Below are 19,051 nucleotides of genomic sequence, written 5' to 3'. Positions count from 1 at the left end.
ACAGGTTTAATGTGCTGGGGAGTAGGTACAGAGGAGATGTCAGGGGTAAGTTTTTTACTCAGTGGTGTGTGTGTGGAATGGGCTGCCGGCAGTGGTGGTGGAGGTGGATACGATAGGGTATTTTAAGAGATTTTTAGATAGGTACATGGAGCTTAGTAAAATAGAGGGCTATATAGGTAAGCCTAGTAATTTCTAAGGTAGGGAAATATTTGGCACAACTTTACCTATATAGGGCCTATATAGTGCTGTAGGTTTTCTATGTTTCTGTAGTGCACAATCTCAGAATAGAAGGACATCCATTTGGAACAGAGATGAGGAGGAAGCTACACCATGAAGACAAAAGAACACTTCAATAACCTTTTTGTGGAGTTGCTTGAAAAGCACAAGATAGGAGATGGATAGAAGAAAATTTCCAAGTCACTAATTGTCCCTTGAGGAACAGTTAAATCAATCATCAAGAAATGGAAAGAATATGGCACAGCTGTAAATCTGCCTAGAGCAGGCCGTCCTCAAACTCTGAGTGACCGTGCAAGAAGGGGACTAGTGAAGGAAGCCACCAGGAGAATTATGACAACTCTGGAAGAGCTGCAAGCTTCAGCAGCTGAGATGGGAGGGACTGCGTATACAACTATTGTTGCCTGGGTGCTTCACCAGTCACAGCTTTATGGGAGAGTGGCAAAGAGAAAGTCACTGTTGGGGGGAAAAAAAAGCACATGAAATGTTGTTTAGAGTTTGCCAGAAGGCATGTGAGAGACTCTGAAATCAGCCGGAAGAAGGTTCTATGGTCTAATGAAACCAAAATTGAGCTTTTTGGTCATCAGACTGAACACTATGTTCGATGTAAGCCAAACACCACACGTTGTCAAAAACACTCCGTCCCTACCTTGAAGCATGGTGGTGGCTGCATCACGTGATGGGGATGCTTCACTGCAACAGGCCCTGTGAAGGTAGAGGGTAAAATGAGTGCAGCGAAATACAAGGAAGTCCTGGAGGAAACTCAATGCAGTCTGCAAGAGAACTGCAACTTGGGAGAAGATTTGTTTTTCAGGAGCACAATGACCCCAAGCATAAAGCCAAAGCTACACAGGAATTGCTTAAAAACAAAAGTTAATGTCTTAGAATGGACAGGTCAGAGTCCAGACCTCAATGCAATTGAGATATTGTGACTGGATGTGAAAAGGGCTGTTCACTCACAATCCTCAAGTAATCTGACAGAGCTTGTGCAGATTTCTAAAGAATGGGAAAAAGTTGCAGTGTCCAGATATGTATGGCTGATTGAGACCTATCCACACAGACTCAAGGCTGTAATCGCTGCCAAAGGTGCATCTACTAAATATTGACTTTAAGGGGGTGAATACATATAATCAATTATTGTGTGTTTTATTTTTGTAATTTAGATCACTTTTTCAAGATCTGTTTTCACTTTGGTACAAAAGAGTCTTTTCCTGTTGATCAGTGGCAAAAAATCCAAATTCAAACCACTGTGATTCAACATTGTAAAACAATAATATGAAAACTTCCATGCGGGGTGAATACTTTTATAGGCACTGTACAAACTTCTCACAGACAGTGGCAGGAATTGAACCCCAATCACTGGCATTGTAAAGTTTTATACTAACTACCACGCCCTCCACTTCCCCCTCCTATCTAATAAAGGAAAGAAGGAAATGAATCTGAGGGAAATTTCAAGAGACCTACTGAGAAAGTTGCACAGCTTGGACTCCTAGAGGTTCCATTGGCAAAACATTGAGGAGGAATTATTTAGTGCCTTAAGCAGTACATCCAGATAGGGGAGGGTAATGGCTGAGGGGAACTAGGTGAACTTGCATTCAGTGAGGAAACATGTTGATGAGAGATGGTGCTCAGGATAAATTGAGTAATGTGCTGATGTTGCACAGACATGGCGGTGGAATGAACCCAAGTGCTGAACATGGGCGCGGAGGCCGAGTCAGGAGGCGTTGCTGTCGAAGTGATTATGGGAAGGGTTTCAAGGGAGTCTTTGCCCGGAGTCTTGGTTCTAGTAGATAATTCAGGAATGAGGTTAGACTTAGAACTGATAGTCCTAAGTCCCATAGAATGAGGTTACTCATACACGAGTCTATCAACAAACTAGCACCTTCTAGTTGTGGTCGCAGGATTTTTATACTGCCTGGGTTGATGGAATGCAGGTGTTTGTGGTTGTTGAAACCGGGAAATGATTGAGAACTAAATGAGGTGGTTAAGGCCCAATTCCTGAGGAAGATAGCCAGGTCCCAGAAGGGACCATGACAGTGCCCACCCCCCCTCAATGGGAGTCTCCCGACAATCCTCCAAGCCTGTCTGGGTGGTCCCAATGAAAGTCCTGGATGAGGGAAGGGTCTAGGATGAAGGAGCGAGGGACCCAGGAACGCTCTTCAGGACCATACCCTTCCCAATCCACCAGCTATTGGAGACCCCTGCCCCGACAATGCACATCTAGTAGTCATCAGACGGTGTATGCCGGATGGTTGACGATGCGACGGGCAGGTGGGGGAGTCTCAGCTGGGGGGCACAAGGGGCTGACGGAAACTGACTTTAACTGAGACACATGAAAAGTTGGGTGAATGCGCATGGACTTTGGCGGCTTTAAGCAGACCACTGTAGGATTGATAACCCTTTCAACCTTGAATGGTCCCAGGAAGCAAGGGGTGAGTTTCCTCTGTTCATTTTTGAGCAAGATGTCCCTGGAGGTAAGCCACACCATCTGCCTCGGTTGGTACTCTGGTGTCCATCGGCTGTCTTCTTTTGATTTGTTGATCGGAGTAGGGCAGTGAGTGTTTCCTCCCAAACCTTACGGCACCGATTAATATGGACCCGAACTGACGGTACCACTATCTCTTCTTCCTGCACGGTGAACAGCGGAGGTTGGTATCCAAGGGAGCACTGAAACGGAGACCTCCCAGTGGCAGAGCTGACCAGAGAGTTGTGGGCATACTCAACCCACGGGAGATGGTCGCTGCAGGTTGACGGGTTGTTTGCCATTACACAGCGTAACGTCACCTCCAGGTCTTGGTTGACCCATTCCGTCTGCCCGTTCACCTGGGGGTGGAAGCCGGATGACATGCTGACTGCTGCACCCAAGGCTTGATAGAAGGCCTTACATACCTCCGAGATGAACTGGGGACCTCGATTGGAGACTATGTCCGTGGGGATTCTGTGGAGGCAGAAAATGTGGCAGATGAGAAAATCTGTGGTTTCTTGAGAGGAAGGGAGTTTAGGGAGGGCCACAAAGTGCACCGCCTTGGAGAATTGGTCTACCACGGTGAGGACAGTGGTGTTCCCACGGAAGGGGAGTAGACCGGTGACAAAGTCTAGGGTGATGTGTGACCAGGGACAACCAGGGACAGGTAGAGGACGAAGTAGACCCGCAGATGGTCGATGGGAGACCTTTCCCTGGGCACAGATGGAACAAGCTGAAACATAAAAGCGGGTGTCCCCTTCCATGGACAGCCACTAAAAGTACTTCCTCAGGAGAGCCAGGGTCCAATCATTCCCAGGGTGGCCAGGATGTGTGCCCCCATTGGAGAACCTGAGGCCTGGCGGAGACGGGCACATACAGGCGATCGCTGAGTCCATTTCCAGGGTCGGTGTTGTCCCACTGGGCTTCCTTTACTTTAGCCTCGATCTCCCAAGTGAGGGTGACCACCACACAGGATGGTGGGAGGATCGTCTCAGGACTGGAGGTGTCATCCTTGGAGTCATGCTGGTGGGATAGCGCGTCCAGCTTCCCGTTCTTGGATCCTGGTTGGTACGCAAGGGTAAACTGGAATCATCCAAAAAAAATAATGCCCAACGGGCCTGGCGGGAGTTCAATCGTTTGGTGGTCTAGATATATCCCAGGTTCTTATGATCCGTCCATACCGCAAACAGGTGTTCTGCCCCATCCAACCAGTGCCTCCATTCCTTCAGTGCCAGTTCGACCGCCAGTAGTTCCCAATTCCCCACATTGTAATTCTGCTTGGCGGGGGACAGTCAGCGAGAGTAGAAGGCCTACTTGCCTTCATCTGAACTTGCCCGTTGGGATAGGACCGCTCCCACCCCGGAGTCAGAGGCGTCCACCTCCACGATGAATTGACGGGATAGGTCCGGATGGACCAGGATGGGAGCAGTGGTGAAATGCCTCTTCAGGTCGGTGAATACTGAGTCCGCTTCAGAGTCCCAGCAAAACAGGGTGGTAGGCGAGGTAAGCCAGATAAGGGGGGCTGCCAGTCGACTGCAGTTCCTGATGAATCTGTGGTAGACATTTGCAAACCCTAGGAATCGTTGAAGTTGTTTGCTTAGGTCTAGGCCATTCCTCCACTGCCCGGATCTTCTCAGGGTCTGCTTTTACCTGCCCACTTTCAATGATATAGCCTAGGAAACTGACCGATCGGACGTGAAACTCGCATTTTTCCGCCTTTGCAAATAACTGGTTTTCCCACAGTCGCTGGAGGACTTGACGGACATGGTGTACGTGTTCTTGGGGACTGTGAGAAAATATCAGGGTATTGTCAAGGTACACAAATATGAATTGATTGATAAAGTCCCCCAGTATGTCATTGATCAGGGTTTGGAAAACGGGGAGCATTGGTGAGGCAAAACAGCATGACCAGATATTCAAAGTGGCCCAGAGGTGTATTGAAGGCAGTCTTCCATTCGTCCCCCTCCCTTATCCTGACTAAATGGTAGGCATTGCGAAGGTCCAGCTTTGAGAAGATGGTGGCTCCATGCAGTGGTTCAAATACTGAACTAATGAGGGGTAGCGGGTACATGTTCTTAACTGTTATATTATTTATGCCTCTGTAGTCAATACAAGGGCAAAGCATCCTGTCCTTTTCTACAAAGAAGAATCCAGCGCCTATCGGGGAAGATGAAGACCTGATATGCCCACCACGAGGGACTCACTAATGTATCTTTCCATGGCCTCTCTCTCTGGTCAGGATAGGTTAAAAAGGGGACTGGTGGGTAGCGGGGCCCGGGGGAGAAGGTCAATTGCACAATCGTATGGGTGGTGCAGGGGCAGGGAAAGGGCCTGCTGTTTACTGAACACCTGCCCCAAGTCATGGTACTCTTTGGCGACGCGGGACAAGTCAAGTGGTTCCAAAACCAGTGGGGTCACGGTAGCTTCTCTGGGAGATAGGGCCGACCGCAGACAGTTGGTATGGCAAGGCGGGCACCATTCAGCTATCCTCCCAGTAGACCAGTCAATACAGGGATTGTGTTGGGTCAGCCATGGGTACCCTAGAACTACCGGGGTTTCAGGTGACTGAATGAGACTGAATCGTACCTTCTCCCGATGGTTGCGGGATAGGATCAAGGTCAGGGGTGACATACAGTGGGTCACCCGAGCCAGCAGTTTTCCGTCCAGGGCCCGAGCCTCGGGGGGGGGGGGGGGGGGTGATTAGCGGCTTGTGAGGTATTCCGGCCTGGGTGGCTATCTTTTCGTCCAGCAGATTGCCCTCAGCACTGGAATCCACTAAAGCAGATAGGGACAGGGACTGTTGTTAGTAATTCATGGTTGCCGGGATCTGCATCTGAGTCTGGGGCGCTGAAGGGTGTATCATTTGGCTCACCAGAGCTCCTTTTCGCACTGGTGAGCCCTCCCTTTTGGCCATTGAGGGCAGATATCCCTGAAATGTCCTGGCTGGCCACAATAGTAGCAATCCCCAGTTCTCCACCTCAGAGTTCGTTCTGCCGGGGAGAACTGGTTCCGTCCCAGCTGCATTGGTTCCTCCCCCAGGGGGTGGGAATGGTGGTAGCAGGAGCCACATGGGGAGCAGCTGGGGAAGGGGGCCTGGCTGAGGCTGGTAAAGTGGACTGGGGACTTCCTCGAGGAGTGGGGCGACTGGTCTTCTCTATCGGACGCTCCTGGTCAATAATCTAATCGAATGGTTAGCAAGATCAGAGTGTCCAGACAGTCCTTGTCATCCTTCACGGCCAACTCGTCCTTTATCTGGTCCGATAGGGGCTCACCATTCCACCCAGAGTCTGTGGCTAATGTCTGGAACTCAATGGAATACTTGGCCACACTTTGAAGCCTGACAAAGAGCAAGCAGCCATTTCGCGGCATCCTTACCACGAATGGATTGCTCGAAGACCTTCTTCATTTCTGCGACAAAGGAGGAGTACAAGGAACAAACCTCTGGTCGGTTATCCCGTATCATGGTTGCCCAAGCCAAGGCATCCCCTCGTAGCAGCCCCATGATGTACGCAATCTTTGATTTATCGGAAGTGTAGGTGCATGGCTACAGCTCAAAGACTAGGGAGCATTCTAACAGGAAGGCCCAGCACCTACCTAGATCCCCGTGTAGGGTTCAGACTCGGGTATATAAAGCTCTCGAGGGGATGGTGTTGCTGATTCTGAGAGTGAAGCCATCCCGAGTGGTGTGGTTTGGGTAGCCAGGGCTCTTGGAGGGAATGGAGAAACAGAAGCAGAGACCCGGTCCATTCATTCACTGACCTTCTGCACATTCATGGTTAGTGTCCAAAGGTTTTTCCGCAATCTCCCGAAGTAGTTGGTTGTGGGCGCCCAGCAGGTAGCCCTGGCTGGCCAGGGCCTGTTGTACAGGATCCATGTCCGCTGGGTTCATTGTGGCCACTTCATTCTGTTGCATGGATGTGGCGGTGGAACAAACCCAAGTGCTGAACACAGGCACAGAGGCCGAGTCGGGAGGTGTTGCCATCGTAGCGAGCATGGGAAGGGTTCCAAGGGAGTCTTTGCCTGGAGTCTTGGTTCTAGTAGGTAATTCAGGAATGAGTTGAACTTAAAACTGATAGTCCTAAGTCCCAAGGAATGAGGTTACTCATACATAAGTCAGTCAACAAACTGGCACCTTCTAGTTGTGGTCACAGGATTCTTATACTGCCTGGGTTGATGGAATGCAGGTGTTTGTAGTTGTTGAAACTGGGGAATGACTGGGAACTAAACGGGGTGGTTAAGGCCCAATTCCTGAGGAAGATAGCCAGATTCCAGAAGGGACCATGACAGCTGAAGGGCATTAGAGCTGTTGTGGATATAGATATATCTTTTTAAAATTTATATTAATATTGGATTATAAAATATGTTCAATTCAAAAATTGTTATATTATCTTCCATTTTTATTAGAAACAAATAATGTAAACACAATAGATTTGTGTCGAGGGAAACAAAATTAATATCGGAACAGCTGAAAACCATTCACTTGAAACTTCAGCTTTGTTTTCATTACCGGTTGAGTGTTACATTGTGTTTTTGTATTAATTGTTATCAATAACGGCATTTTATATGGCAGTGAGCTGTATTTACAGATATCCCTAATCCCATTCTGTGTCATAACTGTACTTCAAGTGTGGTACGGCAGTAAATGTCCTTCAGTATTATAGCACAGAATCATTCTAAAATGTTAGCTATCAGTGCATCAACATTAGATACTAGAATCAAAGCATATCACTTTGTAAGGTTGTTTTTGTCTTAATATTCAATATGAGCAAGTACATTGTGAAGGAGTCAGATACTACTTCTGCACTCTACACAAGCAGAAGTCACTTAACAATATTATATAATCATATTATGGTTAACGTGCAAGTTTCTTCATGAGTGATGGCCAACAAAATTTAATGCAAGTATTACGGAGGAAATTCCAAGAGGCTGCCTTCTGCTCCTAACTCATGTTTGTATTGGCAACTGAATTTGCTGCTGCCAGTACAAATATGAATTAACAGAAGGAATGTGTCTTTCACTTCTTTTCACCTGCTTTTCAATTCCTTTATTAGTTACATTGAATAAGATCATATCTGAAGTGTTTAAAGTTAGACTAATGCTTTAGGTTTGCAAGATGCTGAGAGGCATTGATTGAGTGGACAGCCAGAGACTTTGTGGAAGTGGTTAATACGAGGGGGCATAATTTTAAGGTGTTTGGAGAAAATTAATTATGAAGGGGAGTTTGGACGTAGGTTTTTTTTAACTTAGAGAGTGGTGGGTGCATGAAAAGCACTGTTAGGGGTGGTGGTAGAGGCAAATACACTGGGGACATTTAAGGGATTCTTGTTCACATGAATGAAAGAAAGATAGAGGACTATATAGGAGAGAAGGGTTAGATTAATTTTAGAGTAGATTAAAGGGTCAACATAATATCTTGGATTGAATGGCCTGTACCATGCTGTAATCTTCTACGATCTGATCATAACCTCAACTCTGCATTCCTATTTACCTGCTTGAATCTTCCATACATATCACCATCCCACAGTTTGCTTAATAAGTATCTAGCTATACAAATGTTTCCACTTTCCTCTGAGCAAGAAGGTTTTAAAACTTGCAGCTCAATTGTTCAAAATGGATGAACCCTTATTTGTAAACAGTCAACCCCACCCCACCTGAATTCTCCTACAAGAGGAATTGTGCTCTCCTCATTCATCTCGACTCATTAGTTGGTACCCATAAGACACAGGAACGGAATTGGGCTATTTGGCCCATGGTGTCTGCTGCATCATTCTATCATGGATGGTACATCATCCCTCTCAACTCCATTCTCCTGCCTTTGACATTCTTACTGATCAAGAACCCATTAACCTCCACTTTAAATATACCCAATGACTTGGCCTCCACAGCTGTGTGTGGCAGTGAATTCCACAGATTCATCCTTTATCCTAAACCAGTCTTCTCACATTTCTAGATTCCAGCAAGTACAAGCCCAGCCTATACAATCTTTCCTCTTAAGGTGACCTGCCATTCCTAGATGTTAAGTCTATTAATCTTGTGAACTGCTTCACTTCCTGTGCATTAACATAAGAAAACCAACACTATAGTCGGTACTCTTGATGTGGTCTATTAATGCCCTCTGCAACAAACATAATCTTCCTAGTTAGGTATTTATTCTTTCTAATAATAAACCATAACATTCCCTTGACTTTTCTAAATGGTGTTGCTGCATACTAGCCACACAAGGACACATGCATCCAATCTCTCAAAATTTCGATAATATGCTGCTTTTGTTTCTGACTTTTCTGTCAAAGTAGGCCATGGTGGATTGATTTAAGATTGTGGATGTTCAAGGTGAAGTGGAATTTACTCATCTTCATTACAATTATTGAGCAAATCGTTAGTAGTTGCAAGGAATTCTGATTAAGCTTCTTATTCCCTTCCATAGATGTGTTCTGATCTGCTGAGTTTCTCCAATATTTTGTGTGCTTACTAGGTGAAATGTAATGCTCAATGGTAGCTCAATAGTGATAGCCAAACTGCAGCACAATTTCATGAAAATCTTTGTAACAACCAATTATAACAGAATTTTCCTTAATTCCTTTTTCTCTATTGTCTGCAGCTCCAGTCTCCCGAATCTTTTGCAAAGAGTGTGCAGGAATTGACTATTGTCCTGCAACGGACAACAGATCCAGCTAATCTGAACAGACTACGATCTCATCTTGAACTCTTAGCAAATATAGATCCAAATCCTGGTAAATATATATGTTGATGTTTCTTAAACTCAACAGTCATAACTAGGGATATTACTGAATTTTTGGAAGTAATTTATTTTTTGATATAACTGACTAAATTTAATCCCAATGAAATTGTACCTATTGCTCTAAAATATTTGTATATTTATTTTGAAAAAGTACATTTTTCAGTATTTTAGTTTCCATGATGTCAGCTTAGTAAATGAACGTGATTCTTAGCTGAATAGGGCTGCATTATTACCATGCATTAAAGTTTTAGAATCAGGTTTATTGTCATGCACATGAGTCATGAAATTTTGTGGTAGCAGTACAGTGTAGGCTTAACAAATTACTGTAAGTTGCAATAAAAGTAAATAAATAGTACAAGAGAGGAACAAATTTCTCTATGGTCCTTGTTCAGAAATCTGATGGTGTAGCGGAAGAAGCTGTTCCTAAAACATCCAATTTGACCTTCAGGCTCCTATACTTTCTCCCTGATAGCAGGAAGGAGAAGAAGGCATGTCTCGAATGGTGAGGGTCCTTTATGACAGATGCTGCTTTCTTGTAGCACTGCCTTTAGAAGGTGTTCTTGATGGTGGTGAGGCTTATATCCATGGTGGAGCTAGTTGAGTCATCAACTCTCCAACTCTCCAACTCTCCATACCATGCCTCCATACCATGCCAGTCAGAAGGCGCTCCACTGTACATCTCTGGAAATGTTTTAAGATTCTTTGGTGACATACCAAATGTCCTAAAACTCATAATGAAGTATAGCTGCTGTTGTGCCTTCATCATGATTAAGTCAATATGGTGGCATATTGATGAACATAGTTCTTTCAGTGGAATAGGAATTGCTCATTTGTGGAAAATGCCTTCATGGTATGGCTGGCTTTTATAGTCCCAGAAAGTTCTGTTGGAAGTGTTACCACTAAGATCAAGCAGACATATGCAATAGTTTCACACTGAAAATAGGGGCCATCTTGGACAGCTGGGCACATTTGGTTGACTGGCAGCTTGGATCTAAGTACCCCGGCCTGGGAATACATCAACTCAATATCAGTCCTGCAAAGCCCCAAAGAATTCTGTACTTTTAAATGCAGTCACCACTCTTTCTTCTAAATTCATTTAAGGAAAGAGTTTATGAATATTGGGCCTCCTGTATGTCAAATCTCCTGTATTTAGAAATAGAAATAACTTCAATGAACTTTCATTACATTCTTTTTGTCTCAATTATTGTCTTGCCTATACATGATATTTTGTGGACCTGATAATTTAATTAAGGCACCTAGATCTTGCATTTAATTCCTCTTGCAGTAAAGGCCACCGAACAGTTTGGTTTCCTCATTGCTTACTGCACTTGGATATTAACTTTCAGTGCAAGGATACCCAGGTCCATCTTAAAACTAACACTTCCAATTTTTCATTGTTTAAAATTTATTACTATGTCTCTATCAATATGTGAATAGATTTCTCCATTCTGAGGGGGCTGAGGCGAAAGGAAGTGAAGCAATGAAAAATTGAAGGCAAATTACTTTTCGCAAAGTTCAAAAGTTCAAAGTAAATTTATTACCAAAGTACCTATATGTCGCTATATACAACACTGAGATTCATTTTCTTGTGGGTATTCACAGTAAATACAAGGAAATAAGTTGTAAACTGTCAAATCTGAAGTAACAATCCCTAGCCTTTCAATGTGGCGTGCTGGGTTTTTGGAAATTGGAGAAGAAAAAACTACCATCTGTCTTTCTCTTAAGATGCTGCAGCTCCAACGTGGGAACAACTAGAAAATTCAATGGTAGCTGTAAAGACTGTTGTTCACGGGCTTGTGGATTTCATCCAGAATTTTAGTAAAAAGGGCCATGAAGCACCACAAGTAAGCCTATTTTTATTAATGTAGTCTTACTTCAAGAGTCAAATATTGGCATCAGAATTTGAGCTAGCCAATATTCTGATAATTGGTTATTTGAAACTATTTGTTAAAATAAGCATAATTTTTACTGCTTTGAAATTGAAATTCAGAGTAAAATCTAAAGCTTTACTGTTACATTGTTCTAGGTTGTTTTATATTGGAAGTAAACTTATTTCAATGTATAGCTTCCTTATAAATTGTTTAACAGCAGTCTGTATATAGAAACAGTTTTCTGTTATTTCACAGCAGAGCGCAATTGTCAAGTGTAAAACAATTGAGTACTGTTGATGGTAGATTATGCCTGACTTTTGTCAGTTTTAAACAGCCATTGAAGTATTGTTCATTTGTTGTTTATCAGCCACAGCCAAACAGCAAGTATAAAACCAGCATGTGCCGAGATCTTCGACAACAAGGAGGTTGTCCTCGTGGTGCCAATTGTACCTTTGCTCACTCCCAAGAGGAGCTGGAAAAGTATGTATTTTAATAATACATTGATTATAGAAAAGTATCTTTGCACTTTGAATCCTGTCTTTCTACTTTCAAATTCAGGAAAGACATGCTCATTGTTGGGGAGAAACATTGGCACTGAGCAATATAATGTTGCCCCTTTAAGCATTGGTATATAAATTACAGATTATGTAATTTTGTTTGTTGAGTCCCTATAAGTATTGCAATTACGCATTTTCTTTTGAGATGTGAAATTTTGATTGCATTTTGGATATTTCCAACACGCACACAGTACTCTAGGAACTGAGCAAGTTGGGCACCTGTGGAGGGGAATAAACAGTCGATATTATATCCAGGATTGGATATTTGCAATCTTGTCATTTCTGAGAGTAACTAAGATTTCTATTGCTGTAACAGTGAAGCTACAATCTGAATTAAACTTGAGAAATAAAAGGACAATAATAAAGATACCCAAGCAATTCACTTCTTGGAAAATCATAAACTTATCAAAATCAGTAATAATAAACTAGAATCTTAAGTATTTCCTTAGAGGTGATTACTTTGAGGTTGTAGAAAAACTTAATGCCAGTTCAGAAATCTACAATAACTGTAAATCCTGTACGTGCCGCAACTGTCAGTGTATTAGGCAGCTCCTGTGGAGAGAGCAACAGCATTCAACAACTACGTTTTTAATGTCAGTTTAAGGGTATGTCAGCGAAGACAGATATTTTTGTGGCTTTCAGGGCAATGTAACAGCAACTTTGCATTTGTATGTCTCTTTTAATGAAGGAAAACTCAGGAGCTTCATAGTTAATTGTGAAAACAACTGGCACTCTTTTAAAGGGGGCATTAAGATTTGGTACAAGAGAAATATATAGGAAAATTGTAAAGGAGTTTGGTAAACAAGTGGAGTTTGTTTTAGGAGACGATTCCAGAGCTTGGACTCTAAGCAGCTAAAGCAAAGAACCCCAATGGTACAGCAAAGGAAATGGGAATTGTGCAATATATTATATATGGGGCCAAAATGCTGAATTTTTACAGAATGTAGGATTCTATGGGGTTAAAGCTTAAGAACAAAGCCATAGGTGATTTGAACATGAAGGTGATGTCAGAAACAGAGCAATTCAACAGTGAACACATTTCAATACAAATAGTGATACAGCAGTCAAGTTTTCAGTGAGTTCCAGTTTAGAAGTTGAAATATTGCTAGCTGGTTAGAAATGTACAGGAAAATTATCTTTTGGTAGTCATGGACTTTTGTTAAACTCACTGCTATCTATAGAAAGTATCTCAGAATGTCTGATCTTTACCCAGTGGTAGTGTATTTAATTTGCAGTGAACTTTTTGAGCCTTGAAACCTATACAAGACTGATCTATGTGATGATATTTTAATATACTGACTGCATCATAGAGGTGGAAAACTTAGTTGTATTCTTTATAATAGGTATCGGATGCGGAATAAGAAGATTAATGCTACAGTCAGGCCCTTCCCTCTATCACAAGCACTTCAGAGCAAAGTTGGAATTGCCAATATAGTCACAACGTCTGCAGGAAATGTAGTCTCTGTAACAGGATCCACTGAAACCACTGTGAAAATGGTGCAGGCAACTAATGGGGTAATTAACCCAGAAAGTACCACGCCACAACTAATACCACGATGTGCAGATACCTCAGCTTCTTTGGAGAATGCTAAGAAAGTCGGACAAAACTGTCTGAGCACACCTGGGTCACTATCTGGTTCACCGACAGAAAAGTAAGGTGTCACTTTCCTTTTGTAAAATTTGAGATCCACACAACCTCCCCTTTTTGAATTGATATTCATAGTTATAAAACAACACATGTTACCACTTTTCTACACAGTTCAGTTAATATTTTATTAAAATGTCAGTTCACCGAGAAAATCGGTTCCAACCATTTCCAATCCTATCAGTGTTACTTTGTGCCCTTCCTGTACAGGAAGGGTGATTGTGGTTAAAAGCTGTAATTGCAATACAACTGATCTGGGTTCAGAGACCTGGATTCAATCCTGATCTTGGGTGCTGACTGTGTGGAGTTTGCATGTTCTCTCTCTGACCATATAGGTTTCTTCCAGATCCATCAATTTCCTCCTACATCCCAAAGATCTGGTTAGTAGGTTAATTGGCCACAGTTACTTGCCCTTAAGTGTGAAGGAGAGATGTATAATCTGAGAGGAGCTGATGTGAATTTGGGGATTAGTGTTGGAATCAGTTTTGTTGCTTTAAGTCAACCATCACTCAAATTGTACGATTAAATCATACAACAGCATTTGAGAGAGGAAATGTAGTTTAATGCTTCAGTGTGTCCTTAAACCAAAAATTTCATTTGTAATAGTCTTTCATGAAGGCACTTAAAAATTGCTTAAGAGCAAAGTATTTGACAAATGATACGGATAGATCAATCTGGAGTTAGCTGTGTTTTGTGAGCATGGAATCTATTGGATTATTCAACCTGACCAAAATAAGATGTTTCAATTCATTACTTAATATACCCAGCAAAAAGACTGGCTAAAATTGAAATCCTGCAACTATTATTTCCTACTTAAAAATAAAATTAGACCCTAGCACTATATGACTGAAATGCAGTAAGCTTCAAACGTGTACAAAATTGCTTAAAAATTCAAAGTTGTCTGAGAAGAATCTTTGTGTTTAGCATTTTTTAAAATTGTTATTATATCAGCTCTTGTCTTTGAAAGACAGAGGAAAGATATTTCCACCAAAATGTTTTTTCCATGTAAACCCTTGCTGGGGTATTGAGCAATTATCTCCTTAGTTATAAAGTGATTTATTTTTTCCAAAAGAAAAACACGAATAAGTAATATTTTGTGAAGGAAGCACATTGTTTCTGAAGCTGCTAGTATTGTATTTTGCTTTAAGAGACTTACATTTTGTTTTCCAGTAAAATTGGTTCACCTCCCAAGACGATTCTCAACCAGGTGCTCCCTACTTCAGCAGTAATGTCATCACATATTGGACCAGATGCGACTTCCTTATCTTCTGCAAAATCTATGTCAAGAGTGTCAGTGTACCCATCTCAGCAACCTGACTTGTATTATCAGGATCCCAGAGCAACGGTTCCCTTTGAGCTGCCTGCTTACCAACAACCAGGTAAGCCGAGTCCAGATGTATAGTCCTCAATCCATCAAGATGTTTCAATGAATTTATGCTGTACCTATGGCTGTTTTCACAGATACAGTTCAGAGTGGCCTGAAGACCTAAGACTCCACAGGGATCTGTTCTGGGATCCCTCCTCTTTGTGATTTTTATAAGTGACCTGGATGAGGAAGTAGAAGAGTGGGTTAGTAAGTTTGCTGATGACACAAAAGTTGTGGGTGCTATGGATGGTCTGGAGAGTTGTCAGAGTTTACAGCAGGTCATTGCTAGGATGCAGTACTGGGCTGAGAAGTGGCAGATGGAGTTCAACCCAGATAAGTTCACTTTGGTGGGGTCAAATTTGAAAGAATATAATATGAATGATAAGACTTTTGGCAGTGTGGAGGATCAGCAAGATCATGGGCTCCATGTCCATAGGACACTCAAAGCTGCTGTGCAGGTTGACTGTGTGGTTAATAAGGCCTGTGGTGTGTTGGCCTTCATCAACCATGAGGATTGAGTTCAAGAGCCGTGAGGTAATGTTACAGCTATGTGGTGGTGGTGGCATCCGTTAGACTCGCGAGACCATTGATCTGCACCTGGAAGGTTTCCAGAGCGCAGGCCTGAGCAAGGTTTTATGGAAGACCAGCAGTTGCCCATGCAGCAAGTCTCCCCTCTCCACGCCACCGATGTTGTCCAAGGGAAGGGTAAGGGCCGATACAACTTGGCACCAGTGTCATCGCAGGAGTTGCCAGAACGAGGTTGAAGGCAATGTTGGACTGTCTTAGGGACTCCAGCTCCGGATTTGTCCTCAGGGTTTACTCCTGAAGCCTTTCCCACGAGTGGGTATGGCCGCAAGGCAGTGGAGGTTTGAAATCAAGTTTTCCCTCTCTTAGATGGACTGCCTTCCCAGGCTGACGAGCTCCATCTACCCAGCTGTGTAATACCTTAGTTATACCCCACTTGAAGTAATATATTCAGTTCTGGTCACCTCACTACAGGAAGGATGTGGATACTATAGAGAGGGTGCAGAGGAGATTTACAAGGCTGTTGCCTAGATTGAAGAGCATGCCTTATGAGCATAGGTTGAGTGAACTTGGCCTTGTCTCCTTGGAGCGACAGAAGAGGAGAGGTGATCTGTTAAGAGGTTTAGAAGATGAAGAGAGGCTTTGATCGTGTGGATAGCCAGAGACTTTTTTCCCAGGGCTGAAATGACTGACACGAGAGGGCATAGTTTTAAAGTGCTTGGAAGTGGGTACAAGGGGGATGTCAGAAGCAAGTTTTTCACACAGAGAGTGGTGGGTAAGGGGAATGCACTGCCAGCGATAAAATAGGGTCTTTTAAGAGACCCTTAGATAGGGACATGGAGCTTAGCAAAATAGAGGGCTATGCGGTAGAGAAATTCTAGGCAGTTTTTGGAGTGGTGTACATGGTTGCCACAATGTTGTGGGCCGTAGGGCCTGTAGATTTATATGTTTCTAAGATGCGAGCAAACCCATGATGATGACAACTTTGAAAAAAGGAATCCAATTATTCCTTTTATTCCCCTGCTATTCCTCCAGTTTTATTTATTTTATTTAGGAATACAGCATGGAACAGGCCCTTCCAGCCCATTGAACTGCACCACACAGCTATTTAATCCTAGCCTAATCAAAGGACAATTTATAGTAACAAATTAAGCTACTAACTGGTACATCTTTGGATTGTGGGGGGGAAACATAGGGAGAACATAAAACTGGAGAACAGTAAGGGAGAACATCCTTACTGATGGCACTGGAATTGAACTCTGAACTCTGGAGTTGTAATAGCGTCACACTAACTGCTACTCCACCACAGCACCCAACAGTATTTCAATGGTATTTATCCAGTTTCCTTATGAAATCTATCATTAAGCCTCCATATCTTCCTGCAAGCAATGCATACTCAATTTTACCTGCCAGCTTATATTTCTTCCCCCACCTTCTGGCTTCTTCCACCTTCCTTTCCAGTTCTGATGAAGTATCTTGGCTTGAAGATTATTCACTTCCATAGATTCTACCTGACCTGCTGAGTTTCTCCAGAATTTTGTGTTGTTGCTTCGGATTTCCAGCATCTGCAGAATTTCTGGTGTTAATGATTTTAGCATGGGTCGTGTAAAGGAGTTCCAAGAAATTCACTTTCCATTTTCATTTTTCACCACATTTCTAATAGGTTAAATAATCCTATTTCTTGGTCTTTATCTCCAAGATGTATAGAACATAGAAGCATGGAGCACAGGAAAAGAGCCCTTTCACCCATAATGTCTGTGCTGACCCTGATGCCAAATTAAACTAATACCATTTGCCTGTGTAAGTCTATATCTTCCCATTCCCTGCCTGTCCAAATGCATATTAAATATTGCTATCATTTCTGCTATTACCACCTCCCCAGCAATGTGTTCAGTCACCTACTGTATTTGTTAGAAAATAACTTGTCTTGTGCTGTACTGTAGCTGCAAAACAAGTTCTATGATAATAAACCGGATTCTGATTCTAATCCATTTCAATTCTTTCACTCTTTCTTTGTCGTAGGCATGTTTAATTTGAATTTACTCTGGTTTTAAAAATTTTTTAAACTTTCAATATTTGGGACTTTAACTCTTTGTAATGGTTCCTTTTAAGCCAAAAAAAAATTTTCATAACGGTATTGGGTGGGATGTAAAATAAATGTTACAAATATTAGATGGTGCTCTTTCATAGCAGTTGTGTTAGTTTAGCAACTGTTCCTAATTTATAATGTATCCTTATTTGCATTGTTTTCCAAGTAACCTAAAAATCTAAGAGAATTGATTATATAGAGTGAAAAAGCACTAGCTTCTGGATATGTTTGAATGAAATTAGTATAATCTCTTCGACAAGGTAAATAATTTAATTTGATACTTGTGGATCTTGAAGATTAAATTAATAATCTTTTCTGTGTTCTTTCAATTTTACACAGGAGGATGTTATCCTCCACATACTGGTCTACCATCTGGTGTGTCTCCTTGCCTTCCTCGTTACGTGCGTCCCAACAGTATGCCAGAATCTCCTCTTCCACCCACGGTGCCATATACTGACCAGTACAATGCATATCCACCTCGAGAACGAATAGCATCTTCACCTTACCCGTCAACACATCCCCAACAGTATGGCTCAGTTCCTGCAGTCCCTTCTGGAATGTATGCACCAGTCTATGATAGCAGACGCATGTGGAGGCCACAGATGTACCCACGGGATGATGTCATGCGGAGTAACTCTTTACCTCCAATGGATGTGGTACCTTCAGCAACTTATCAGCATCCTCCACGAGAAAGATACAGCTCACTTGATGGATGTTACTCTATGGCTGGGCAGCCATCAAATGAACAGAGGAGTGTCGCCATGCAAAGGGTGGGTAGACAACTTGGAGCAATCTTTTCAACTGTTTACTCAATTGCAGCAATTGTGATTCAATAATAAATTATTTTTTTGCTATTTATAATGGCTGAATTTTGATATTTATTTATGAATTAAGCTAACCATATTGATCAGCGAAGTGAAGAAGTTTGGTAGCTTTTTTTTAGTAGAAAGTTGACTTCATAGCAGCTTGTATAGGGAGGATCATAATGTGCTTAAATCAGTAAGTATTAATTGTGTAGAATGGGTTGGATCTGGAAAAAAATAACCAAGGACCATAATTGCATTAAGCTTACTATTAAGGATCTAAGCTAGTCCCAATGTAAAAATGCTATTATAAAGAAGGCAAGACAGTGAATGTACTTCATTAGAAGAGATTTGTTATGTCAACAAATACACTCAAAAACTTCTATAGATGTACCATGGCGAGCATTCTGACAGGTTGCATCACTGTCTGGTATTGGGGGGGGGGGGTGGGGTTGCGGAGGGCTACTGCACAGGACTGAAAGAAGCTGCAGAGGGTTGTAAATTTAGTCGACTCCATCTCTGGTATTAGCCTACAAAGTACCCAGGACATCCTCAGGGAGTAGTATCTCAGAAAGGCAGCGTCCATTATTAAGCAATTCTGGAACTGTTTCTTCCCTTCTGCCGTCCGATTCCTAAGTGGACATTGAACCCTTGAATACTACCTCACTTTTTTAATATATATTAGAAATATAGAAACCCTACAGCACAATACAGGCCCTTCAGCTCACAATGCTGTGCCGAACATGTACCCATTTAGA

At 42.5% G+C, this 19,051-nt stretch overlaps 1 protein-coding gene across 6 annotated transcripts in view; it reads left to right on the top strand.

Moving 5' to 3' along the window:
• The window catches only part of rc3h2 (ring finger and CCCH-type domains 2), a 132,507-nt gene that overhangs the window by 78,992 nt on the left and 34,464 nt on the right, over window positions 1-19,051 (top strand). For 5 of the 6 annotated variants that reach the window (XM_059993956.1, XM_059993954.1, XM_059993955.1 and 2 more), the window contains 6 exons: window positions 9,297-9,429; window positions 11,163-11,281; window positions 11,676-11,788; window positions 13,209-13,517; window positions 14,681-14,889; window positions 17,830-18,260. In XM_059993956.1, coding sequence (XP_059849939.1) covers window positions 9,297-9,429; window positions 11,163-11,281; window positions 11,676-11,788; window positions 13,209-13,517; window positions 14,681-14,889; window positions 17,830-18,260 — 1,314 coding nt within the window. The remainder of the gene's footprint in view (window positions 1-9,296; window positions 9,430-11,162; window positions 11,282-11,675; window positions 11,789-13,208; window positions 13,518-14,680; window positions 14,890-17,829; window positions 18,261-19,051) is intronic. The other variant, XM_059993958.1, reaches the window with a different exon arrangement.

Source organism: Hypanus sabinus, chromosome 18, assembly GCF_030144855.1.
Source record: "Hypanus sabinus isolate sHypSab1 chromosome 18, sHypSab1.hap1, whole genome shotgun sequence".
Classification (NCBI taxonomy): Eukaryota; Metazoa; Chordata; class Chondrichthyes; order Myliobatiformes; family Dasyatidae; genus Hypanus; species Hypanus sabinus.
This window is presented reverse-complemented; position numbering and strand designations above follow the sequence as displayed.